Source organism: Poecilia mexicana, unplaced genomic scaffold, assembly GCF_051168715.1.
Source record: "Poecilia mexicana isolate PSO_F unplaced genomic scaffold, ASM5116871v1 scaffold_9, whole genome shotgun sequence".
Lineage (NCBI taxonomy): Eukaryota > Metazoa > Chordata > Actinopteri > Cyprinodontiformes > Poeciliidae > Poecilia > Poecilia mexicana.
Genome location: NW_028263378.1, coordinates 23,925,331 through 23,952,829, shown reverse-complemented (window position 1 = coordinate 23,952,829; position 27,499 = coordinate 23,925,331). Strand labels below are relative to the sequence as shown.

Here is a 27,499-nt window from a genome sequence, read left to right as displayed (position 1 = left end):
GAGAGTAATGGGTGGTTGTTTGTTGCATGGATGTTTCAAATTGTAAAATATAAAAATAAATAAATAAATAAAAGGTTCAAGGGGGAGGAAAACATTTGCCAGGCCCCGCACAGCCACCGCTGGTGCCGAGAATATGAAGGTAGTACCTTGGCCGAGCCGCTGGGAATTCTGCTGCTCTTGTTGTTGCTGCTGTCTTCTTGCCAACTTTTTCATCTGAAACGAAGGAGTCAAAGTTGTGAAGAACTCCCAAAACCAACATGCTGTCTTTAATTTAAAAAGGATGCTCCTCGCTGTTCACCCTTGCGTGAACCGCCTGGAACCTCTATCTCAGCGCGCCTCGTTGTCGAGTATCAAAGGTTTTCGCCAGATAATCATCAGCAAAGAGGAGGGCGTAGACATTTAATGCAGGACCAAGCGAGATTTGCAACTCTTCGCTCTCGTTCTCCGCATTTCAGCGGGAGAGGAATGCGGCGATAAGTTTTAACGCACGCATAGTTGTGGTGATTTAGTGGCGAAAACGGAACGGGGCAGTTCTTTCAGACGGGGAGAGTCGGATTGTAAACTGGTGTCTCGCTCACCTTAGCTCTCTGGTTCTGAAACCACACCTGGACCACTCGAACACTGAGGCCCGTCTCTGCAGCCAACGTCTCCCTCACCTAAAGATAAAAAAGAAATACCGTTACATCACACACACAAAGAAAATATAACTTTTTTTTTTTTTTTTTGGTTGGAGTGAAAACCGAATGGTTCTGTCTTTTTGGGGCCTATTGGTAATCGATTCCTAAAGGTTCTGGAGCAACTGCTGCTCCTGTTTTGGTGTTTCAGGGCTGAAGTTATGCAGGCGTAGTAGTCCCCACTACGCTCCAAACAAAAGAAAATAAGAATCCCCACTTTGTCCACGTTTTTCCCGTGCGGCGCCTCACCTTCCTACAGGGTTTGGAGGAGACCTCGAAGGAGGCCTTGAAGGCCCGTCTCTGCTGAGTGGTCAGGATAGTCCGCGGTCTCTTGGGCCTCCTCGGATCCTTCCCGTCGTCCCCTTTGCCCTGGCTCCCGATTCCTTTCTCTGGCTTGATGTCTAGCTCCTCATCGTCACTTTTCTCTGCGGGGCGGGGGAATAAAAAAAAAGAAGAGCACCGTTTCACCAAAACGAACCCACATTTCGACAAAGCACAGACGGCTGATAGATGTATATTTTTATTCCACGACGTCGGGTGAGGCACAAACAGTCAATCAAACACGACACGTGTTTTTGATGGTTTATCAATTTTGTACAAAAGGGGGAAAAAAGCGAGGCATGATTAGACTTTCAGAAGCAAATGGAGAGCGCACTGAAAAATGATCTTTTTTCTTTACCCTGCTGGACGCGGTGTCATTAGTAATTTATTGCTCTCAGCTTTGCCTAATTTAAACTAAATCAGTCTCTGATAAGGAAACTTACCTCATGAGTGCCATGGAAAAACCATTGCGGGCTCATATTGGAAAAGCATCTCTAGGAAAAGCAAGTTTGACTTTGTCGTAGCTTTTAAAGGCAGACCGAGGCTGCTGCGACAGATCTTGTGTTCAATTTGTTTTCTGTTCTTGAACCTTTTTCAGGATACAGACAAATGTCAAGTTCTCTTATACCACTACTTTACATCTTGATTGATTTAAAAAAAAAAATCTATCAATAGGTGTAGTGTATTATTTTTTCACTCAAATGGGTAAACTGTCAATAAAAACTAACACTTTTTAAAAACTTCTCTACAGAAAAAATCTGCAAAATCTGATTTCTGTTTTGATGACATCACAAGGGGCTTTGACAATCGATGATTTAAATACATTTTCTTCTCATAATTTACTGTGAGGAAAAGTGGTCATTTGAACTCAACAAATAGCAACAGGTCACTCAGTGATTTTGGTTTGACCAGGGGTCATAGTTCAATTTAACAAAGAAAAAGCTCAACTGGGAAGAAAGTTAAAGTCTCCAGATAACAATATGCGTTTGAATTCAACAAAACGTCAGCCTTGAGTGTTTTCATGGTGGCCCAGCACCGTAATTGATACAAATATTATCGTAGTCCTACTACAAAAAAAAAGCAAAAAAAAAAAAAAAACAAAGAAGAAGAAAGAAATTGTAGTGCCATGTTTGAAGTAAAACAAAAACAATTCATAACCCAAAAAAGCTAAAAGAAGATACGACAATGACAAGTTGATCCATTGGCATCAATCTAAGTAAAAACAAAAGTGGGTTTAAAACAAGTATTTCCAAATTTGAACCAGCATGGCTGTTCCTGACTTTCGGGCTCTCACGGCTGAAAACGGAGGCTCTCACACCACAGCCGACTCTCTCCTGTCATCTGGTTCTGATATGTTTCTACATTTCTCAACCGAGAACCTCCGTTTGGTCCCCGACATGCCGAGGTTAACCTCTGCTCGTGTCGAGATTCTCTCCGCCTCGAAAATCCTGGAGACTCCCAAAGACATGTGTGAGTGATGCGTTGGGATGCGAGTAAACGAGGGATGAGGGCGGGTGAGAGGGGGCAGCATGGGGGGGAGGGAGGAGGAGAGAGAGGACAAGGAGCAAATATTCCCACAAGTTGACAAAAGTTGACACAGGCACAGATGTATTTGACAAATTCCCGCTTTTGTGAATGTCTAAATGTAAGCCAGATGGCGGCGAACAGCGAGGCTTGGCTAGGTGCCTCGTTGTGTGTGCAGTCTATAGGCGAGGAGCACTCTGGCTGATAAGAGCGGAGGCGAAGGCTTACTGCAGAAAGGCCCCCCAAATCCCTCTGTCACTCATCGTGATACAGTAATTTAATTCTTTCCAGCACCAGATCCTGCCCACGCATGGAGAGCCATTAATGCAGGGTGGCTTGGCTTTGTCCTGTTTCCACTTCCTACTGTATTATAAAGCCACACTCCTCGCTCGGATGAACGCGAGAAAAGCCGTCGGAGAGCTCCAGATGGAGCCACAGGAGTACATAAGTTCAGCTCCGTCGGGTGCAAGCGTTGCATCTCAGACGTCTATGAAAACTATTCTAATAATAAAGTAAGGTGGGCTTCGTTTTCTCATGGAGGGCATCTTTGTTGGCGTGCGCTGTGGTGCAGCAGAGCACACCGAATGCAACACCTCGGTGCCGGATGATGATAGCACCAGAGTGCTGTTCTCACCCTGCTGAGAGAGGGGCGCCGGGCGGGGGCTGGGGGGCTCACCTGAGTCTGAGTCATCCGGGCTGACTGAGCTGAGTAAGTCTTTCTCCCTCTCGTAGTCGATCTTGCAGAGCAGCTGACCCTCCTTCAGGACAAACTCGTCACCCTTCCGGAGCTGGCGGTCGCACACGCAGCAGCAGAAGCAGTTCAGGTGGTAGACGCACTCCAGGGCCCGCATCACGAACTCCGTGGGGGCGATCTTCTCCATGCAGCCGCTGCACTTGGTGGCAAACAACCTGAGGGTGGAGGAGAAAAACGTACTGTTTAATATGTCATGTCTATAAAAAAAACAAAAAAAAAAAAACGGCACACTGTACGTGGGGCCGGCACCAAGACTGAAAAACCCAATCCCAATTCCGGCTAACCCTCGCTGCCAACCAGGAACCACAGCTCCAACAAATGTCTCGTTTAAATTGTCTCATTTTATGGACTTAACATCTTGAGTGTCAGAGTTTACAAGGTAGGTCAGAAAGCTAAATAAAATAAAATGTGTTTTGCTTGAACGGTTCACTGCACATTTTACTTAATTTTATTATTATTTTCCAAAATGGAAATTCTGAGTTACTGAGTTGGTCTGCAATATTGTCCACAGTTCACCTTTTCACATGTTCAGTCAAGCCAGTAAGGAGAATTTGTTGTGCTTATAAGTACAAATTTAACAGTTCATTGATGAAATAATGAAATCTATTTAATTAAAAAATATATTTGAGAAGGTGTTTTTATCAGTTCATTTAACCTAAATAAACTAGAACACTGACAAGAAACCATCAATTAATTACATAACTCTCCAAATAGAAGACAAATGTTATATTTAGTGAATAGTAAATTAATAAGAAATGTAAGCATTAAAGAATCAGCAGCTTTTTTAAAGCTGTTACTTTAGAAAAAATTAAATAACTACCAACAAATATTTACAGTTAAATTTAGAAACCGATATTGTGTTTAAGGAGTCTAGTGCTCTCTGGTCCGCCAGCTGGCCTGGAGGTGCTAAGCAGTCCTATGACACATCTGCCTTGACTGTTTTTTTTTTTTTTTTGAGATTGGCTATTTTTGTATCATTTATAATTTTTCTGGAAGAGAATCTGAAAAAAAAATAGACTTTCTGTGATAACATGACTGGATTTGTTAATTTAGCAGTTTAAACTATTCATAATATAAAAGCATGCAATCAATGTGTAGCGTTTTGCAGCTCAGTTGCACTACTGAATGAAACTCCTGGAGAGACGTACAAGTTATTATGTGTAAGTTTTATTTTTTTAGGCTCTGTCTCTATGCAGAGAATGATTTATTACTAAAAAGAGCAATTCTTTTATTTTTATTACGTCTTATTGTCACGTCTCTCACTATTAAAATAAAGAAAACTCACAAAATATTATGATGAATCTATAGTTTATATGTATTTCTTTGAAATTAAGAATAAATTTTTCATTCAAATTATCTGTGGTCTGTCTTCAATGAAGCTTTAGTTGCTCATAAAGGATTTTTTTTGTTTTTTTTTTTAAGACTGGCTCGTTGACCCCTTTAAGCAGTCAAAGGGATGTGACTTCTTTGGCAACAACTCATCTGTTAAAATTTCTAGGGTGGACCCAACCCTGCATCAGTCCAAAGCGAGCTCAGTCATGGAAAACAAAATCCCTTTGAAAACCTAAAAAAAAAAAAAAGAAGAGGCTGGTTCAGGTTCTGCTGCAGCGATCTTCAAACAACAAAACCCTGATCGACTCTTTGCTATAAGTTTCTTTCTTCCCCATACATCAGAATAAGCCAACTTTCCCCTTTTCTGCTATGAGCAGGAATCTGCAGAAGAAATGCTAAAAAAAAAAAAATCAGATTTTTTTATTTCTTTTCATTAAAAGCATCAAAGCTAAGAACTCACACTTTTCAGTCTATAAACATGAAACCTGCATGCACTGTGACGTGCATTTGTTGTTTTGATGTATTCTTTCATTGTCTGTGGGATCCAATGCTAACAGTTGAAATCACAATCGACAGGTCCGGCCTGAGATAAAGAAAAAATAAAACAAAGCAAACTGAACGTTTGCATTGCCTTGGAAAAGCCTGATTGGTCCACCTTTACTTCTTTCACTTCCACAGTTCTCTATATGCATCAGATAGCATATCTGAGACTGTGATTCATTGCTGGCTACCGTTCATATCTCATCTCTGCGTCTAACACCATGCGCCCCCCCTACCCTTCCCTGCCCCCCCGCGCTGCGACGCCCACCTCTATCACCATTCCCCTGACAACACCTCCATCTTCTTTTATACCCTTTCAGCGAAGATGTTTGCATTGTTTTATCGGTGACTGAGAGGCATTTAATTTGCACTCTGTTGTGTCGGAAGAAGCCACATTAAACGGAGCAAGAAGGCAGAGGAGTGCGGTTGATCTTGTCCAGCTGTAAAAGCTGGATTTATTAGTGGCTTCTGTGTTTGCCCTGGTCTGGGAGACAGCTGGCAACCGCCTATCTGTTTGTGGTGAACATCTATTTCATTGTGCAGGAGGCGGCGAGGGGAGCAGTTGACATCATCGGCAGTTTCGCGACAGGGTTGAACGATAGTGATGAATATAATGTGTAAATATGAGAGCGAGGGGAAACCAAAGGACGGTTTTTGTCATGCTAATGCAGTTATAGGTACTGATTGAGTGCTGATAATGTGTGTGTGTGTTAACACGCGTGTGTGTGTGTATGTGTGAGCAGCTGTGTGCGTGTGTGTCCCGAGAACCAACACGCTTTTGTTCTTAACTTTTAATTATAGAGCAATTCATTTGTTATTTTTGCAACATCCTCAATGTCTATCCACTAAAATACAACTTCTTTCTTCCAGCAGAAGGTAAGTAGAGCGTCTTGGTCTTTCTTTTTTTTTTCTTCTCCCCCCCCCCCATCATGCAGCAGTCAAACAACAGAGATGTCAATGTTGGCACTCGCAAGGTTCAAAAATCCTTTAATCTTTCGTTTATTACAATAGGTTAAGAAGATTATTATTGAACTATGGAAAAACCTCCAGGATAATCCTCTGCGAAAGAAATGCTGGCATGCATCTCAAACATGCGGCGCTCTTGTTGAATTGACCTGCCAACCTGGATCTGTCCTCTAAACAACCAAGTTAGGTCCATAAAGAAACAGATGATGGGAAGTTGGACGACAGAGAAGGAGAGAAACATCACACCCAGGGCCGGATTTAGAAGGACGAGGGACCAGAGTCGGTTTTGTTGCCCACTTACATAATCATCTGTTATTCTTGTAAAATATCGCAGGGTAACGGGGACGAATAAACGTGACGGTTTTTAGGCCTTTTTTTCAGGTGAAAATAGGAACGTTCCTACTATAGCCTGTGTATTTATAAAAAAGTTCATTATTCATCCATGCACAAATATTACTCAAACTGTTATAACAACTATGCCCGGCATGTTTGTGGCAATCTAACACAGCCGCTGAAATGCAGCAAAAGTAAAACAGGAGGCATGCGATGCTTTGTCTTATGTCTGCAGTGCTTGAAGTTGAGGTTTGGGTTTGTGTGACATCACTGCTTTAAAATACAATGAAACCCCCGAGTACAAACCAACTTGAATACGATTCTTTTTTGTTTTTACGCTTGGGGACACATAAAAATCCCCCGAGAGAAATATATACTCTGATGAACGCGGTCGGTTTGTGACCCATCCAGCAGAACGCCTCCCACAAAACCCAGTCTCTGTTTTGCCTGTACATGCTCCTCATCTGGCTGGTGAATGTCTCCCTTCTTGAACTTTTCCTGCTGATCCTCTGTCTCCAATTGCATCAGCAAAGACACCGACTGCGGCGTAAAGACACACTGAACAGACGTGCGCAGTAAAAGCAAGAAAATGTGCAAAGCTTCAGTACAAAAGATCCCCAAAACAAAGCAGCATAACGTGGATGCTGTGGATTTGATGTTTTTGAAGCACCTCTCCGTCAGGAGATTCATTTTCAGCTGAAAGCTTGGAAGCAGTGATGATAAACTTCCATTTCCCCACCTGTCAGTCGTCTCCATCCTGTCAGTCGCACCTCTTCGAACAGATTCCCTCAGAAAGTTTGTCCAATGTCTTTATCACCAATTGTTTCATTACATATTTAACAAATAATTGTTTTAAAAAGGATGCAATAGCTGTAAGGTAAAAGAAAATTACCTACTGACTTATACGATCTTTTGAGAGGAGCCCATCTTATTTCCGATAAGAAACAAATTAGAAACAGGTTATTTTTCAAAATCTAAACCCATCACGGGTATAATTAGGCTTTGGTTTAATTGCTTTCAGGTTCAGTCCATTTACCAGTGATGCTGATGCAATCAACAGTCTGCAGCAGCCACATGCTCTCTATGAGGAACTGCCGCAAAGTAAATGATGTGATGCAGCTGAATTTCCTCTGATAGATGACTTTTTACTATTTGACAACATAAACTGACTCCGTCTGCACTGAAACACATGCAACTGAAGTTGAATCTGACGATATGACTCGACTGCACTGGGTTAATTTTTCTGTGGCTTCGTTAGGTTCTTGCTAAAGTCCAACGCAGCTCACGCCGACTCATTCCACCAGTGGAAAAAGTTGAATATTGTGAAATGCTGTCTGGTTTTCAGAGGGGATTAGTGCGCTACATGCTGGGATCAGGGAAACAAAGGTGATGAATCTGTCAAGACGAGTTCCCAGCTCCGGCTCTAATGTCTAGCTAATGATCGGCGGCTTAGGCTCAGCAAAAGGGGTGCAAAAAGTTGAGGAAATGACTTGTTAGCGCGGTTTTGATGCGTCAGGCGAGCTGCATTCACCTACGACCGCTCTCTCTCTCTCTCTCCCTTTCTCAAATCTTCTCATCTGGATGAAAACATTCTCATTCAGCTCCCTTTTCCTTTCTTCTTTTTTTTCTCCTCGCTGGGCCTAATCTTGTAAGCCATTATTTTTCTATTTCCCCTCTCTGTCACTTTGCATTATTTTTGCTGCTGTAATTCCCATTCGTCCCTTCTGGAATCTTCCTGTCCTGCTTTGTCCCCGGGTCTAATCCGGACTTTCTGCCTGTTTTCAGTCCCCCGGTCCCCATTCTCAGCGGGGTTCAGATGGAATAGCCATGCGTGACGCCCCTCCTATGGCAACCACACCTCCACAGGAAGGCAACGCCGACTTTTCGGATGGGCAGAGAAGGCCTTTGAGAGGTTGGCAGCAGAAGTAAATCCTTCTCTAAGGAACAAGGAGAATTAGCAGGGAGCAGCGGACTAGGGATTTAACCCTACCCCTATCCTTTGAAAGGCACAGTCGGTCCCACTCCTGCGGCTAGCCACAATCAAACAGAGGAGGAGCGGGGAGGCGGCAGTGGGGAGAGGGGAACACAAACTCCCTGAATGACACAAGCAGTGGATTGTGGAGGAGCCTAATCCCACTTTAATACCTTTCCAAGTTCAGCTGCTAAAGAATGCTCTTAAAAACAACACCACTGTGTGAGCAGTGAAGGTTGACCGGGTGGGGGTGGTGGGGGGAGGCACGCCTTTCAACCTCCCTAACATTACCTGATTAGAGGTTTGCGGCTGGGGCTGCTGGGCTGGCACGGCCAGCAGGAGACAGACTGGAAGATGTAAATTATGATTTCATAAATAAAAACAACACACGAGCAGAGGCAGGGGGACGACGTCGAGTCCACCCGACTCTCCGGAGACGACTACGACGCCGTAAGTGGCTCTGAATCAAACTCGAAGCGAGTTAGGTCGTCTTTAACCAATTTCCCGCGTTCCTGCCTGACTCCAGCGATGCTAGTTTCCAGCTAAAAAAAAAAAAAAAAAAAAAAAATCCACTTTCCAGTCATTCATCTGCTTGAGTAACAGGACGCCCGGTGTTGCAAGTCAAGCCTGCGTGAAAAGGACAACACAAAGAGGGACCACCAGCATGATAACTCCTGTTCTGGCTCTTTTTTTTTTTTTTTTTCCCTCCTCCTCCCACACCTGAGCGCGCAGATCGAGCGATGAGACCCCGCCGCCTGGATCAATGGCTGCATCTCAAGCAGAGACCTGTCAATATTTACCTAGGCCTCCCTGGAACAGGACTCATAAATGAGGAAAAAAAAGAGCCCATCTCAGCACATACCTCGGCCCCTGTGGAATCATTACGTCGCTTTTTTTTTTCAAATCTCATACCTGTAATCCCTCGTCTGCTCTTTCTCACATCACTTCTCTGTGTGACAGATTATCACACTGTTGAGGGTGACATGTGCAGATAGAGAGAGAAAAAAAAAAAACCCTGAAAACATTGAGGGGGAAAAGAAAAGCCAAAGGAGTATTTTTATGTCTGATGAGCTGCACCGACAAAAAGTGCAACCGGGGGACCTGGACTCGTCGTCTTCCGCCCCTCCATCCAGGCACTTCAGAGACCCGCCGCATTCTCCCTTTGAGCAGATTAAGCACAACTTAAGAGTGTGACAACATGTTAAACTCGCACCACGTGTTGCCAGCCATTTCTCCTCTGCAGACTTTTACATTTATTACTTCTGCCGCAGTAGCGAGCATCGGGAGGACGGGGTGGGATAAAAGAAAAGCAGAAGAATAAGAAAGGGAGAGAGAGAGAGAAAACAAAGAGGAAGACCGAATGAGGAGGAGGAGGGGGTAGGAGAAAGGTGGCTGGCTGCTATCATGCCACATTTAACCAACACGTGCAACAGCCTCACCTACTCCCCTTTTGCTTTTGAACAACACTCTGAGAAATACCATAACAATTTAGGCGAAGAATAGCCAGGGCCATTATGTCACCGCATCCCTTCAAAAGAAAGAGAGGACGAGGATTATCCAGGCAGCAGCTGTAAGCTATTACTTTGAAGATGGGCTCGTGTGCACGCACGCGTGGGTGGGTGTGTGTGTGTGTGTGTGTGTGTGTGTGTGTGTGTGTGTGTGTGTGTGTGTGTGTGTGTGCGTCTTTGTTTTTTTTTCGTAGGAAAATCTAAGGCTGGGCCAATTATGCAGAGGTGAGGCTTGAGGCCTATGTGGCAGCTCATGAAAAGAAAATATAGATATTAAAAAAAAACAATTCAGTTTTTAGGGTTTGATTACAATAACTGGATGTTTGTTTGATTCTTTCATAGAGTAATATTGCTGTGTGTGTGTGTGTGTGTGTGTGTGTGCGCGCGCGCGTGTGTATTGGACAACTTTGTTGATGAAAAGCAGAATCAGTACCTAAAAGAGAAAGGAAATCTATCAACACAAATACAAATATCATAATTGAGTTGTTAAGGCATTCCTTCACATGATCTCGGATGGATGTACGTTGATTTAACATTTACCTCACAGCTGGTAGTTATGCTATATTTTGCACAATAATCTGAAATCTTCAGTGATTTGAATTTTTGTCAGAATATTCAAAACTTGGGGAAAAAATGAAATAATCACCAAGAAACAAAATGTTCTTTAGACAAGCTGGAGGAGTCGGACTAGTCTAATGTCACTGCAGCTGTTTTCCTGCTTTGCCGTGTGTGTCAGCATATCAAACAATGTCTGAAGTGCAGGTCTAAACCTGAAGACAAGAAGGGGAAAACAAAGTCTGGCCATGTCTTTAGCGTGTGTCCGTCATGTCTGATGTTCTCCCGTTCTGAATAGTGAATGCGTATCGGGATCAAGGTTGTGGAATTCACTTTGCACTGCTGCATCCGTATGGGGTTTGGCAATGGACATGACCGACCTTTTTCTCATCCTTTTGTCATATTTAAGGCTCCACTGACCATCCGGGATTTAAATTTTAATGCTCTTTGATCACCACCGATTGGTCAGATAACTTTTATCCAAATGAATCAAAAAGTAGGTCCTGCCGCCTGTTTCACTTTACATTTGAAGCTAGGTGAGTGGATCCATCTGCGACATTTGGGAATCAGTTGCTTATCTATATCAGCGACTTATAGGGTGTGTAAGAGCTTGATATTTATGTGACAAAATTTTGTATATTTTACTGTAAATCGCTTTTGAAGGCAAAGCCGGAGCGTCATTTACTTAAGGCACCACATCTCGCCGTTTCTCTAAAACATAAGTTAGAAACAAAATAGTGTAAGATGGGTAAATATAAGCAATTTTCTACATTCATATTTTGATCATTCAACCTATAAATACCTCTTACTGAAGGAATAACAATAAATCTGAAACTCATTACTAAGCATAACCAAAGGCACCTGATTAAAGGGACGGTAAAGAGTCATGTCAGCGTTAGATGTCATGTTACTGTGAGTAGTTGTTTTTAGCTATTTTAAACAACTTGCATCAACACTGTTTATATCAACGGGACACGAATGCTGTGTTAAACTTTCACACTCAGAGGAAACTCTGTACCGTTTATCATTTCCTGAGCTGAAGAATGTTGGCATTAATATGCTAGAGTTACATGATTTGAGACAGACTGTTTTATCAATTCGCTTTATCAGCTGTGACTCAATAGTCCCAAAACTGGAGTAAACCTGTCATTAGTGTGACGCCATCAAAGAGCTTTTCCAGGTCTCGTCATTGTTTGGGAACTATCCCTGAGATCAGCTGACCGGGCGGATGCTGCAGCACAACAGCCATGTGTTGCAAACATGAAGACAGATATTTATTATTAATAAAATATTCTCTGTCACACATATCAACGTTTCCAAAAAGCGAAAATTCAAAATCAGCTCAAAGAGGGAACACACACACACAACTAACCACTACCTGTAGATAAAACTGATAAAGCTTTGCAGAACCTCACTTCAGACAAATCTAAACTCATCATTTTTTCCTTCAAAGACACATCTACAGAAACTTCAGACTTTAGGTTTGAGTGAATGAATACTTAATTTGTCGTAAAGTGTTCCTTATCCTCTTCCCTGTTCCTCACTTCACTTTGAAGACGGCGCTTCGGCAGCCGCGTGAGGAGCCGAAGCCGCGGAGGAACATTTGATGACCAGATGTTTGGCCTCCCCGTTGATGAACAAACCTCTTTAACTTCACCAGAACGTCACGAAAATTACTTTGTTATGCACGGCTCTGCTGTCCTCTCCGTGCAGCCGAGGCTGGATGTTGACCACGCTGCCCTAAAATAGCAACCCCGGATTCTGCTAATACAAGTGTGTGATTGCTTGCAGAGGCTCTAATGACAAAAGCAGGTTTAAGACAGCTGCTCTCGCGGACGTAAAAGAAAAAAAAAGAAAAAAGAAAAGAAACTGGTGAAGTTCAGGCCTGTAAGGAAAGTGGACCACGAAACAAGAAGCAGTAAGGATGACGCCGTTTCTAGGAGCCACCTCATTGGCCGACCTTGTTTCATTGTATCAGCGTTTCTCTTTGGAGAACACGTTCATGGAGAGTAATGAAGCCAAATAAAAAGTGCCATCCTCGCGCTCCCGAGGGCCAGCTCCAGTCAGCTCTAAAAGCTGCTTAATCACCATCCCTTGCTTACTACATTAGCATAATAATGGCCTTTAAATTGAGGCTCTTTGTTTTTTAATTAAACTCCCAGCAGGTAAAAGTAAAACACATTAACGGGAAATGCGTACACCACTAATGGCCCAAAGGTGCCTTCTTCATCAAGCGGCTCTTGGCCGAAGGGTCCGGCTCGTTCTCCCGCGCTGACGCGCCGCGCCGGCTGCCTGCAGGCTCACAGGGGGATGAATGAGACGAGCAGATTGCACTTGGCATTAAAAAAGAAAGAAAGAAAAAAGATAATAGCAGAAATATGTCTGATGTGTTACAGTTTGCATATGCACGTGCCCTTCCTCTCAGAGGAAACGCACTTAGTAATAGCTGCTGAACAGAGCAACGCTAAACCTGCAAAACAGAGAGAGGTTACAGAGAGAGAGAGAGAGAGAGAGAGAGAGAGAGAGAGGAAGGAAATGTTTCCAGGATCAGCCGCACGTCTGTTATTGTAAAAATAAATCGAGCAACTAGGTCTCTATCAGCTCCCATGCGCTGGAATGCGCAGCTCGTCGATCGAGCCTCCAGCCAGACGGACATCCCAGGCCGATCCGCGCGTAGCAGCACAGCTGCAAAAAGAAATCCTAACCCTGGCGTCGTCATTTCTGTGATCTCATACCGGGCTTCACAGATTACTCAACACCTGAAATACGGCTCGGTAGAAATCTGTGTCGCTTGTGCTCCTACCGGAACATGATCAAAAGATTTTAAAAAAATCGTTCTTTGTTTCCCCCACGATTTCTTTGTTGAAACAAATATTTTAAGCTCACGTTGAGCTGAAGAAGGTCAGAAATGATGAAGTCATAATAACTACTATGGCCTAGAAAACATGTCGGAATCACTGGATTCCTGGAGAGGGGAGAGGGTTAAAACAAAGGAGGACAATTAATATGGATGCACCAGTCTGGCTTTTCTTTGCAAATAATTGATTTACTGTTGTTTTTTTTTTTTGTTTGTTTTTTTTTGACATCCCCCCCCAAAAAAAACTAAGAAAAGGGGTTGCATTTTTTTTTTTTTAAAGAGCAGTTTTCAATCCACCGGTAAATAAAGAAATCATGATATCCTTCCCATTGAACCATATACTTTACCGTCATTCATATCACTAACCAATTTATTACAAATAACACATTGTTTTGGTGAACTGGCTTCATTTGACCAAAATGTTTTCTTTCCAACAATAAATGGTAAAACAATCTGGCATTACAGCAATCAGACCTTTGCATGTTTTCACTGTTCAGTGCTGAGTCTTAGAACAACTCTTTGCCATCACCTTCATTTTTGCCTTCTGTCACAGAAGATGATAGGAGGATATCCTATAATATCCTCCTATCATCAGACATCAGGTTATCTGATATCTATCCGATAACCTGATATCTGATAGATATCACAGATTATCTATCAGATTCAAGTCACAATGTTAATATTGATTTCAGGACGGAAAAGATGTTAGTAAAATCAAAAGAAAACGTTGCACCTCAAACTTCCAGTGCTATGAATAACTTTGGGTCGAACCGTGTCTGATTTTTATTAAATCAAAAAAGCGAATAATAAAACATGGTGTTGGCTTCAGTGTTCGTAAAGAACGAAACAGGAGAAGGTCTTGCTTTTAACAAATGGAGAACAATAAGTACTTGCAGAATTGACTTGGTATTCACAAATCAAAGATGTTAAAGGGAAAATTGGCAGACTACAGTCTGACTGATTCATTGGTGTCCTTCCGCAATTTATAGTTTTTGGGAATAAGTTTGGTCACAACAACGCATGGTTATGAAGTGGAAACTAAAGGCATGCCGCCCATCTTTCATTTGAATCTAATGTTATAAATTTACAGTTGACAAGCGAAGAGCTGCATGGCTGCCAAGCGGCCAATTGCAGACTACCTCGGTTTACTTATGTCACCCAATAAGAAGCAGAAGCGGAAAAAAAATGAATTTAAAAGATTTGTATGTTTTTGCTTAATTCTGTATAGCCAAATGAAACTAGCAAAAACTAATATCGTAGATTTAAGCCATAATAATTGACACGTTGGTTTATTTTAACGGTGGTAGAAATAGTTGAAATGAAAAGTAATTATGTCATTCTGCACATCTCTGTTGACATATTCTGTGTAGATACCATGAGACGACGGTAGTCCAACACAAATCATCATGCAGTGAGAATCTGTGAGCAAATGACCAGTCAAAACCAAAAAAAAACAAAAAGGATGTAGAGAACCGCTGCTTCTTCTTCTTCTTCTCCTGTCTTCACTAATGAGTCGCTACAGGAAAGCAGCGCAGAAATAATCCTCCGCAGCCACACAGGTAGAACAAAGCTCATGGAGTGAAAAGGACAGTGTATTGGGCAGCGGAGGAGGCTAAGTACACAGCTAAATACAAGAGTAAGCAGGCGAGCACACACGATGCTGTTTGGACAGCTGCTGTTCCTGAGTATGTAAAATGAGTGCGACATCACATTTAGGCTCAGTTTTTAAAGCCTCGAGCAAACAGTGTGGTAGCACACGCTGCGCTCCAGCATCTGTGAAGAAATGATGACTGAGAAGATTTTTTTTTGTTTTCTTTTTTGTTTGTTTCTGTGTGCGCCATATTTGAGTTGCTCCTCAGCTTCCTTCTTTACCTAAACACAAAGCAGCGAGACTGTAAATTCTCAAACCTCGCAGCTTAAAGCCGTGTCACATGTTAATCATCGCCGTCCAAAGTGACGAGTTTGAATTTTCGGCGTCGTTCACGTGAACGAAATCGTAATAGAAGACGCACTTTGATCCGTGAGGCGTAAAGCGAAGCCTACCACTGCTGAGCTGCTGAAATTGACGACTGTTTTAAAAGTGAGCACAACACATGCTTCAGAATTACAAAGTGACTACGACCCCCCAGACAAACACTATTATTATTTTTTAATAAGAGATTGACAGCAGTCTGGGACGTGCAATAATACTTTGCAGCAATAAAAACAATTCATATGTGCAAGAAGACAAGATAGAATCATGGGAGCAGCATCCAGCTCAAGGTTACTCTTTTTTTCCCCTCCTCTCCTTTCTTTATTGTAAGAAAAAACAAATGGACTCGTCTCTCGGATTCAGCACCGGAATGGTTAAAAAACAACATTTGGATTGGAGGGCTTCATAATTACTATTGACCCAGAGGTTCTGGGCCTAAGAAATAAAACAAACAGTAATATGAGGTGTTCTAAAGCACAAGTCTGCAAATATGCAAAGACAGGGTCTGGTGGAGAGCATCACGCTTTGGCTTCTTTTCTCCGCTCCTAATCTTTGGGCCCTACACAATATTAAGACGGCTTTGGAGCCACTTGTGACCCAGCTGTGCACTAATGAAAAATTCCACAGCTCTGTGCAGAGGCCAGCGAAGCTTGACCCCTTTCCACCCCGAACCGAGCTGTGTCCGTCTTGAGGAGTTTACCAGCACTGAAAGATAGTGGATTACAAGCTAGAAAGGGGAGACAGAGAGACAATCTGGGAAAGTCTCGGGCAAAAAAAAAAGAAAAAAAAAGAGCGCATTTCCCTTTTTTTCTTTTTCTTCTTCTTCTTCTTCTCTTCCTCCAGTCTTTAGAATATTGGTGTGAAGTAAAGTGTTTGCCCAGGTTTTAATGGGCTGAGATGATCTGGAGATCCTTGTGACGGAGGATTGTTGGATGAGTGGGGGGCTCTGTTTGCTTAGCAGAGACTCAGTCTAAGCCCAAAATTAGTTTGGAGGGAGAGAATGTGAGGCAACCAGGAATTAGACGTTGTTCACAAGATCCGGATTCATGTGCCTGTGATCTCCCTGCCCTTGAGTCTCTATTGGATATATGAGGAGATTGGGAAAAAAAAAACAGGAAAGCCTTCTCCGATTTCAAGTGCAGTGAGCATTTTAGGTCATGACAAATACTCACAAAAAGGTATTTTCTGAATATATGTAAAAAGTAGAAATGCTTTTATTATATATGTCTTTCTTTTTTTCTCTTTGATTTACATATTAAAGCATTTTCAGAGATGTGTCTCACTGCCCAGGGCGGTACGGCCTTTAGGGCGGTACAGGGAAAAAATATAATCTATCAATTGTTACCCGAATGAGTTTCCTGTTGCTTAACTGCATGTTAAGTCATCGAGAAATGGATGTAGCTCTAAGCTGAGTACAGCTCAAGCACAGTAAGAAAAGATGGCCGTACACCACAGTTGGCTAGGACAGATTTTAAAGAAATATAGTTCATTCAGTATTTACCATGGAAACTTTACCGGTTAAATAATGAGAAGGATTATGTCAAAATGAACTAAAATTTCCGTTGGCCCTACAATGTAGACCCACCTACATAAACCTGAAGAGAAAACAATTGGTAAAAAAGACTTCATTTTCACAAATAGCATCTAATAAAAAAAAAAAAAAGTTGGACAAATAGGAAAGGTTTTGTTCACATTGCTATCTGGATAAGTTAACCTAAACTTTAGTAGCTAAACTTTAAAGATAAAAAAACAAAACATTTGATAAAATCTAGCTGGCTTGATTCTACAAACTGATATGTCAGTCATAATATGCTGTTTTGTTAAAAGTATCTAAATCATTGATGCTTTAAATTGCTGCATCCTTTGAGAGTTTAGTTCTCCATCTCATCTTTTAATAAAAGGGATGAAAGAGGTGGTTAAAAAAAAACCGCAAAAGAAAAATAAACACTGTTATTGAGAGACAGGATGCTTTAAGACCCCGGGGCCAAGGATTAACATTCGGCTTAGCATTCAAATAATATATTTGAATATCTGATCAGCAATCCTCTTCATAGAGCTAAATCCCAAGATTAGCAGGTGTTATGCTAAAAAGCTGTGTTTTTTTTTTTTTTTTTTTGGTCAGGAACGTAGCTACACTAGCCAAACAAATATGTCTTTGATTGTGAAGAGCTGGCATGGATGTATGGTTGTAGCCATGGTGACCGGCTGGTAGTCAGGAGCCACGGAGCGGCGGCGCGGTGCTGGAATGTGTCAAACAGAGAGAGGGACGCACACACACCGCAGAGCAAACCAAAAACCTGCTGTTTCACAAAAAGACTAAAGACTGTCCGCACTGAGACCACCTACAAATTCCAAGCAGCTATACTGTCCCTATTGTTTTGTTTTTTTAATAGACAGACTTTTATAAGTGGGCTGATTTAGGTGTGCCTTGCCTGGTTCAGAGGGAGTCAGATGTAAAAGTGATACATTTATTCTAGAGAAGATGTCTTCATCAGGATGAATTAAAGAATGTTCATCCTGCTTTGTCTGAGGTGATTCATCCGGTTACCTGTGACCTATAAAAAATCATTCTGCCAAAACATATACATCAAACATGGCGAATGCGATCAAATTACATCTAAAGCTACATAATCAAGTGGAACAAAACTGCTTTTTCATGTAAAAGTAAGCGATGATGGCTAAATACAACGTCTGTACAACTAAAATGTAAATAATAGTCCTTTCAGTGAATTTGGTGCCCATGTCACGTTCCACATTTTGTCAGATTACATCAACAAAGCATCGCATTTCACCTGTTTGCCACAGCTGAACAGAAAATAGTGTCTGAAGTGAAAGAAAATTTGAAATATCTTTAAATTATTATTTACAAAAACAAAACACCTGACATTTCTCCTTTGCCCCTTTTTTACCCTGACATACCAAAATAAAACCCAGTGCCACTGATTACCTTAAGCAACAAAAAAGAACAGCTGTGCATAAACAATCTCAGTTATAAACACAATTGTCCTGTGAAAGTTTCAGAGGTTTGCTGTAGAACATTATTGTAAAAAACATAAATAAATAAAAACAGCTTCATGAGGACCAAGAGACTCAACAGGGATGAAGTTGTGGAGATATTTAAAGCAGGACTGGGCTATAAAATATTATCCAAAGCTTTAAATATCTCACAGAGCCGTGTTTATCCATCCTCCGAAAATTGACCAAATCAACCAAGACATGGCTGGACAAGAAAAACAGAAAAACAGCCAATGAGAGAAAGATGCTGACACCACAACAACTAGTTGTGCACTCCACATACGTGGGTCTTCTTATAGGAGAATTGTGTCAACAAAGCCATTTAAAATCAACCACAACATGGACAGAGAGAAAGTGCTTTGGTCATAAGAAATCAAGATTAGCCCATTTGACCTACATGCAGAAAGCAACATGAAGAAGACGCCCTCCCAACACTGAAACATGGCTGTGGCAGCGTAATGCTTAGGGGATGCGTTTTCTTCAGCAGGGACAGAGAGCTGATGGGAAGACGGATGAGCTAGGTGCAGCCTGACCCTGAGATAAACCAAATGTTCACCTTCCAGAAGGATAAGTGTTCTCAGCATCCAGTCAAAGGTTCGATAAACGGTTTAGAACCACAAGCCTCAAACTCCAGTCCTCAAGATGTGTCCTTGGTATGTTTGTCACAATAACAAATTTTGCTGGATGATAAAATTTCCCAGAAGTATGTTATACATTATTATATTGCTGTTTTGAGACCATTTTCAAGTAATATAACAGTATTTGCATAATAATGCAAAAGCACCCTCTCAAAGATCAATAAAGCTTAATTTCTAACAAATATTTAGAAAAACAAAACAAAAAAACTAAATAGATACTGAAGTCTTTTAAAGTAAAATTCCCCTCCAAAAATGGTTTAGTTGAGACAAATGCAGACGACTTTTATCATCCAGTCTTTGGTATAATGAGGTGGAGTCATGAGAACAGTCATGCAACAAGAAACTACTGAGCTCATGTTAATTTATTATGCGACTAATTGATTCACTGCTTATTGCGACAGCCTTTGTCCTTGGTCCAACACACCTGAATTAAATGACTGAATTTCCTCCTCAGCCTGCAATCAGGATCTACAGACATGTTCATGGCCTAAATACGTGATTCAGGTTTGTTGAAGCTGAGACATACAAAAGCTGAAAGGCACCGACGAGAGAGTCTGGAACCTCTGGCTAAGAAAAAAGAATATAGTCAATGGTTGACAGCGGCCAAGTCAAAACTCTAACTGAGACATTGTGGTAAAACTTGAAAACTGACACTTAAATACACCCTCTGTCCAATCTACCTGAGTTTCAGCTATTATAAAAAAGGAAAATGAGCAAAGACTTTAGTATCAGGGTGTACAAAGCTTATGGAGACATGGAGCTAATAGCGAAAATTCAAACTGGAAGACTCCATCCCCTCCGTTCGTCCATCGGCGTCATGCTCATCTCCGACCTCAGCGCTGGACCTCACCTGACGTGTCCAATCATCAATCAAGTTCAGCATAAAAGGATCCACACCCAAGTCATCGGCCGCTTCCCAGCTGCGTTCAACCCACCACCTCCCCTTCTCCACCCTCATCCTTTGGCTCCAGGATGGCACTCTTTCCAGACCTCCACCACCAGTGTCGGGCCCCGGGGGAGAGCATCCCTAATCGGTTATCGGGATGTTCATCGAGTTCACATCAAATCTCGGCTCAGATCAGCTGCCGGGGCCCGAGCGCCAAAGAACTGTTATTCATTGCTGTCATTAAATCTTTTAATTGTTCCTTTTTCTTCGTCTGAGTCTTTCCAGATTGAAATACCTCCAGCAGTAACATGCGGTTATGCATAGAATTGACTCAAGGTGGAAAATAAAAATGCACGACATATTTGTTTTTTTTAGACTTTGTATTGATCTGCCACATTGTTGTCTTCACTGAAGTTACTTGCTAATACGCGACATCATGTGAAAAGTTACGCGACTTTTACCTGTGGCAGAAAACAGTTCCTTTTAAAAGTAAGCTGAAACAAGTTTCATTCAAAATGAGCTGCATTTCTGCAGGTTGCAGGTCGAGCCGCAGATGTCAAGTCGAACTCAGTCAAACAGAGTTACTTTACCAAGTGTTGTCTCTGTGTTGTTTCACCTAAACAATAAATGAATTGTCTGTACTTGCCGGGACCTGCTGCATGTATGCGAGTGTTTGTGTGCGTTATCTTGAAAGGGAAATTCTCTCCCCGTTGTAGCAGCTAAAGTTACTGTGAAACTATTTTGTTCATGTCTTCAAGTACTCAAGCGCGCATTCTGCCCCCAGGAGGTCTGGCAGATGAGGTGTCTGATGCCCCCGCTGCTCTTTTTCTTCAGCTTTCCTCCGTCTTTTCCCACACACCCACACACGAAGGCGCGCGCGAGCACGCACGCGCAGCCTCGGCGCTTCTCTGTCATGTGGTTGGCGGAGTGTAAAATCTCATCTCTCCAGCTGGAACAGAACAGGTTCGGCAAAATTCCCTTCGCTGCACGTGGAGCCTCCGAGGCTTGGAGCGGAATGGCCGAGCATGGCACGGCACGTCTGCTTTCCTCGGCGCACCAACTGACAGCGTATCTGCATGGCCCCCGCGGCGCTTACCTCCAGTCGGCTCAGTGGCCTTAACCGCAGCCCTTCAGTGACTGCATTATGACCTCTAACAGAGCACTGACACGGTTCATTTTCTTCACTTTGGCTCTGGACTCAATAAGCAGACACTGTATTGTGCCGAAGTGCACACAGATACATACAGATGCCTCGACTCGGATGATTCATGCATATAAAGCCTGATTAAACGGGCTGATATGAATTCTCAAGAGGCTATGACTCAAAGCAGCTGTGGTTACGCGCATTTAGCTGCGAACAAGGCCGATCTCGCCGGTGCCCCCCCCCACCCTGCCTGCCACAATTGCACACATGACTCGGTCCGTGCGGATCCGTATTTGTCTTTGGATGCGATGACAGAGTCTCCCGCCACAGTGACACCCATTGTCAGGCCTCTCAGGCATGAAAGAGGTTTGCATTCACCCACCAATTTTACACTCTCTTTAGGTCCACGAGCGCCTTTGTGTGGCGGCAGGCAGCCCATTCTCTGCAGCCGTCTGAGAAAAGCAGCTGTTTCTATAATGCTGTGGCAGCACTTTATGTTGCAGAATGATGAATGAAGGGGAAAAGGCAGAGCTGAGGTGCAGCTGAAGCGCACACACACACACACTCCGCCACCCCCGGACAATGGCTTAGGAGGGTCCGTTCACTACATGGAGCAGCACTCTGTGCCCGCCTCTCGCTTTGACACGCTCTGCCTCTCAGCAGGTTAGACTCCTGGCGCTTTACCCATAGCCAGAGGTTATGACAGCATGCTGAGGATACCCGGTGGGGATGGGGACCGACACGTCCCACCAGTCCTCATGCGGGCCCAGGGGAGTGAGAGGTCGCGGCGGCCGTCCCATCGAGACCTGTCGCATCTCTGTCCTCGGGGCAGTCATCTTCCTTTCCACCGCCACCCTAATGGCAGAGCCCCAAGGCCTCATCACTCCACCCCTCCTCCGCCTTGTTGTCCAGCACAGGTGCCAGTCAGAGGGGTGTCTGCTCCGTGACTGGTGTAGCTGTCCGCATAAAGGACCCCCCTCCACTCTTCTCCCCCACCAGCTCCCTTCTCGCCTTGCCTCCGTGGCCCCGGGCTCAGCTCCTTTCATTTTGAAGTGGCGCAGACCAGCTACACACCAGCCTGGGCCCTCGGCCTGCAGCCTGCTCCATTGTTTGGCCTCGGAGAAAGACTATTATTTCAACTCAATTTACTGTGAGTAAACACTGAGTGATAAGGCCCCCCCATCCTATCCCTCACACACACACACACGCATCCCTCCTCCCCTGACCGTGGGGCTGTAATATACGCTGCCAACAAATCACTGCCCTCGGCCCATTGCTATCACCAGCTTTAGAATCGAGCCCACTAATTCACTTTCCAACACAGATACGAAGACAGGCCTCATGTGTTCCAGAATATGGCTCCATCACTGAGTGGCATTTAAGGGGGCTTGTGGCCATTTGGTGGCCTGTTATAAATTTCGAGCAACTGCATTCTCACGTCCTCATGCAACTATTTACATCTCACACCTGCGCTAATCATCTGTAAATATTCCAAGATATCGACTGCGAGACAGAGCTGCGACAGTTTATTAAATGGGAATTCCAATCGTTTTTGGCATCAGCAATATCAAAGGCGAGCCATATGATGAATAGCGTATCGCCTCGGATGGATCAGTTGAACTGAATAATCATGAAGGTGGCTTTTTATCTTTCCTAGACAAAAGATTCGGAGCGTCTTGCAGCTGCAGGGACGAGACACGACGGCTAGAGCGTAGAGTTAGGGATATTAGGTCCCGTGCATTTAAAGCAGCTCAAATAAAGGAAGCAGGAACTGTTAGATGGTAACGAGTCATGCAGGGGACGCAGTGAGAAATCAGCCGTTTGCCTGAATCTGACGATCATCTCTAAGCTCGAACCGAACCGTTGGGCAATCCTTTTCATCACCGTGACGCAAGCGCAGCAAACAATTTCACAACTTCATTTGGTTCGGCTCACATTCACATTGCACTTTTGAAGCGGATCGATCGTCTGAACAATGTGACGCAAATACGACAACGAGTCGTCTGAGGGCGCTGTCACAAGAATCTGTCCGATATGAGCAGCAGCCAAGGGAAGAAGCTGTCGGTACACTGCTGTGTACGCATGAAACAAATGCAGCAGGACAGACAAAGATTGCAGAGGGAGGAGAGAAAACAATGTGCTACTACGGCTAGCCAGACGTGGGAGTGAGGCATTGCAAAGATTCAAAAGGTTTCAGATCATGTCTATGAACGTAAATTGTATGTCAATTCCTCTCTTCAGATCGCTGGATAGTGGACTGTTATTTTCACGGACGCAACATAGCAAGACAGACCAGGGCAGGGATGTCCAACCCCAATTCCTGCCCCTACGTGTAGATGTGTTCCTGATCTAACTTGGCAGAAATACAAGCTGAATTAACCACAAAAACATAAGTAACCGATTGTCAAAGCTGCATCAAAAACCAAAGAATGGAAATCAGGTCACAAAGATCTAAGATCAGCGGATTTCTACATGCATTTGAGACGTTTCAGGCCCCCAAGTGCATCTTTACCAAGAGCAGCGTTTTTCTCCCTTTTTGTTTCACCCAAGAAAAGCCCTCAGTCCCTCCTCCTTGCAAGGAACTGTGCTACATCTTAATTATACAGAATTATCAGCCAGATTTAAATAGCAGTCGTTTGCACTGTCTCCGCCTTATGTGGCTAATATAATTATTTGGGACCCACTTTGTCTTAGGTAGAAAGAGGCTGACACAGTAGCGCAAACTAATGTGATAAAAGCTCAGCATATCACGGCTTGATTCAAGGATTTTAAAGGTAAGTGTTTATGACAAGGTAATAATGCCTCATGCAAAAGGCTGGGCTGTAAATTGGTTAGTTAGGCCATGATGGATGAGGGAGAGCCTAACCTTATTTCCAATAGAGCCTCTTGATTTCTGGAGCTGAGGATAATGAATTTGATTTAATTAGACCATCTCTCATCTAATTAAGAGAGGGAAAAATCTGACCCCACGTCTTGCCTCAAAACCTGCCCTGCACTTCCCCACTTAATGGACAAATCCAAACAAAGACAAAATTTGATTGAAAGGAATGCCTCTGCGAAGACCCATCACATTATTCCCATCGATCTAAGCCTCCTCGTTCACGAAACAAGTAAAGTTAATCAATTAAAGAAATGATTATTTTGAGAAATAAAAACAAACTACCTGCCCATTAAGTACGGAGTTGAAAAGATGGGAGTCAGGGATCAGGCAGCGGCTATAAAGGTCCAACTAAAGTGGTGATTCATCATCAGATTATTAATGAAGCTGGTGAGGGTCCCCTGCAGTATTGGTAATAGGCTGGTTGGCCTATCTTTCCATAACGCTTCGAGTAGAACTTCTCGCTCTGCTAGGGTAATCTCTTTAAAGGCCAGGGAGATGCAGCCCACCAGGGCCCCCGAAGGTGTCCTCTGTGCTTCCTCTCCGTGCAGCCTTGACAACTCTCATTACGACTCCAACTTTTTCAGGCTTCACCGCAGAGGGAAGGAGGGAGAACCCCTTAACGTGATCATTCGGACAGCCAGCGGTGTTGTATTTGTCATCATATGACTAAATGGAGGGGCTCGCAAGCGCCTGGGATTCGGGAAGAAATGGTGCAGAGTGGGGAACTGCCCACAGCTGGATACCCCGAGTCTGAGCTACATCCGACCTCTGATGGGTTCTCAGCTACAGCATCTCAAATCGGTCATTATTTTCCACACATCTGAGCAAGAATTACAATGCCTAATATTGGCAGTTCATATAATAATGCCCTTTCCCAGCTCCGAAACCAAAACACAACATTCCATGCATGCTTTGATAGAACAACATGCTCCAGACCCAATTATCTATCATACGCACTTCAGTTTATCTCACTCCCAGTCATTATCTAAATTGCAGACATATTATTAGGGAACCTGCTTGTGAGGTGTGTGTTCCTCCTCGTGTCCTAATAGGGCCCAAAGGGAGTGTTGGTTTGTAAGTAAGTCTCTGTAGCCTGCAAGGGAATGGGCTTTTGCAACCGCTTTCCCAAACACAGACAACTGGGAAAGCCCAGAAGTCTTCGCCATTATGCACCGAATACAAACGTATCTGTCAGGACATGATGAGCGGTGGAATCTGGAGATTAATTACGTAACGGTGGAGAAAAAGGAACCCGGGCCCCCCCTCCCCTCCCGGTTGGAAAGGTCCCTCATTACATTACCTTTTCCTCCCGAGAAGCCAAATTGACTTAAAAGGCACGCTGCTCCTCGGCGGAAGATCTACAGTGATTGAGAACCATGACAACTACTAACGGCTGATAATGCATGTCCAGACCCCTCTGCTGCACGTGGCACCGAAACCATTAAGGCTGAAGCCGTGTCTTTGCTTGAACTTGAAAGTTTGTTTCATACTCAAGAAATTCAGTACGTCAGTGACTTGCAAACGTCAACCAGGAACTTGAATTTGTTTAATTAGTATTAATTAGCATTATTCTATTGGTATTTTATATGGGTGTAACTTCATGTATTCACATCGAAACCATCTGGTACAGACGTTTCGGTTTGCTGTGCATTTATACCAAATGAACTCAACATCGAGCCTGAACACATGTAGGAAGCTTATCTATAAATAAAGGCGCAATGCTATGTTCAACTTTAAAAAGTGGCACCAAAGCAAAACAAGGACTGTTGCTAAACACTGAGATTTGGGACCTCCAAGGTTTCTCATGCAGCTACAGTGGAGAACAAAAGGCGGACTCAAACAGAACTTGATGTCAGGATTTGCATTTTTCAACAACAATGTAGCTGATTCTACATCGAAGTGAATTAGGTTGTTATATTATTGTGAAATTTATCGATCCAGGAATTTGCTCCGTCTGCTTATGCTACTTTATTCACTAGGGTTAGTGCTATCCTTTCTACTTTTCTAAGTTTTACATCATAAAATCTAATTAATTTCAGGAACTTAAAAAAGACTATTTGCTAACTGCTGAATGGAGTAAAAAAGAAAATGTATATATTTATTCATTTTTTAATGTATTAGTACAAAAACACAACGAACCGTTCGGCACATGTTTGAGTTTCAAACCCAAATTTGTACAGAACTATGATTTCTGTGTACCATTACACCCCAAGCAACTTATGCATTACACCTATAAAAAGAAGTGCATAACTGTGAAGCGTCTTTTCAGGGTTTTCAAATACAAATCTGAAAAGTGTGGCATAGCAGTGGTATTCAGCCCCAAATAGTTGATACTTTCGAACAATCACAGCTGCGGATCTTTTAAGCAATGCTCTGCACATCCAGAGCCCGGTCTTCTTTGCAAAATACCACAAACTCAAACAGATCAGACCGAAAACCTCTCGGCACACAACATTGTTTTCAACTTTTATCACAAATTCCTCTTTGGATTTTTTGTCTGCATTTTGACTAGACCATTTTAACAAATACATAATGCTTTAATCTAAACCTTCCTTTGCAGTTGTTGCCCAGGTGATAGGTGAAGCACTGAACTTTCTTTTTTCTTGTTTTCCATTTAACTCCATCCATCTTCTCATCAGCTCTAATTAGCTTCCCCACAGCATACTGCTGTCACCACCTTGTTTTACCCCAAAGGTGTTGTGTTAAGGGGTGGCGAACAGAGTCAATTTTTCGTCACATTTTTGTGCCATACTCTTTCCATTTTCAAATGGTGAACTGGTTGGTATCATAATGCTACTCTAAACTTTTCTATAACTTTCTTGATGCCCTTTCCGCTGCGCTCCTTGCTTTTCATGCTCTCTAACAACTCTTGGAGGCTTGGACTGGTTTCAGATTAAAAGGGACAAACATGCTTCATTTTATTTTATTTTATTTTTTTACTTTTTTGATTTTTAGGATTTTTTTTGTAAAACTGATGTACAGTTTTCTTTTCAATTCACAATTATTAACAACTTTGTGTTGATGAATCACAAAGAAATTAAAATACATGTCAGTTTGTGTTTGCAATGTGACAAAAAGTGAAAAGAAAATATCTAGGGGAAAGGAGATGTTTTACAAAGGAGGGTTGAAGAAGAGCAGATCTAACCTCAACAATTCAGATTTCTTTGGAATTGCCTCTGCTTGTGCAGAGCCCAACCTTCTGGCTGTCCTTTAGAGCCACTACTTTTGTTTACTACGCTGAACACATGTAATGAGAAGACCAGCACGCCGACTGTCACAAGCACCACAAAGGGAGAACCGAAGGCCAATCAAGCCCCCCCATCATTCAAATCTTGTCCATGCAAGTAAGATGCGCTCCTGACACTGGTCGCTCCTCTGAGGCCCATATATGCAATTGCAGAAGAGCCGCGGCTGAAAATGTCTCATCCATAGGGACGCTCACAAGCAATAACACACAATATGAGAGACAGACAGCTAGATTGAATAGAGAGACAGCTAGACAGGCAGAGATCAAGTCCAATCCCGCTCCCGTCATCTGGCTGTGCATTCACAGGTCAGGCTTAGTTAATCTAATTCCTGGGCTTTCCCACAAAAAAAAAAAAAAAAAAAAAAAAAAAAAAGAAAGCC

The 27,499-nt window shown here is 42.9% G+C and overlaps 1 protein-coding gene across 3 annotated transcripts in view; it reads right to left on the bottom strand.

Moving 5' to 3' along the window:
* lmx1bb (LIM homeobox transcription factor 1, beta b) overlaps positions 1 to 27,499 on the bottom strand; it is a 72,890-nt gene that overhangs the window by 5,425 nt on the left and 39,966 nt on the right. For all 3 annotated transcript variants that reach the window (XM_014986787.2, XM_014986786.2, XM_014986785.2), the window contains 4 exons: positions 3,196 to 3,428; positions 924 to 1,099; positions 579 to 656; positions 147 to 213 (listed from right to left, as the gene is read on the bottom strand). In XM_014986787.2, coding sequence (XP_014842273.1) covers positions 147 to 213; positions 579 to 656; positions 924 to 1,099; positions 3,196 to 3,428 — 554 coding nt within the window. The remainder of the gene's footprint in view (positions 1 to 146; positions 214 to 578; positions 657 to 923; positions 1,100 to 3,195; positions 3,429 to 27,499) is intronic.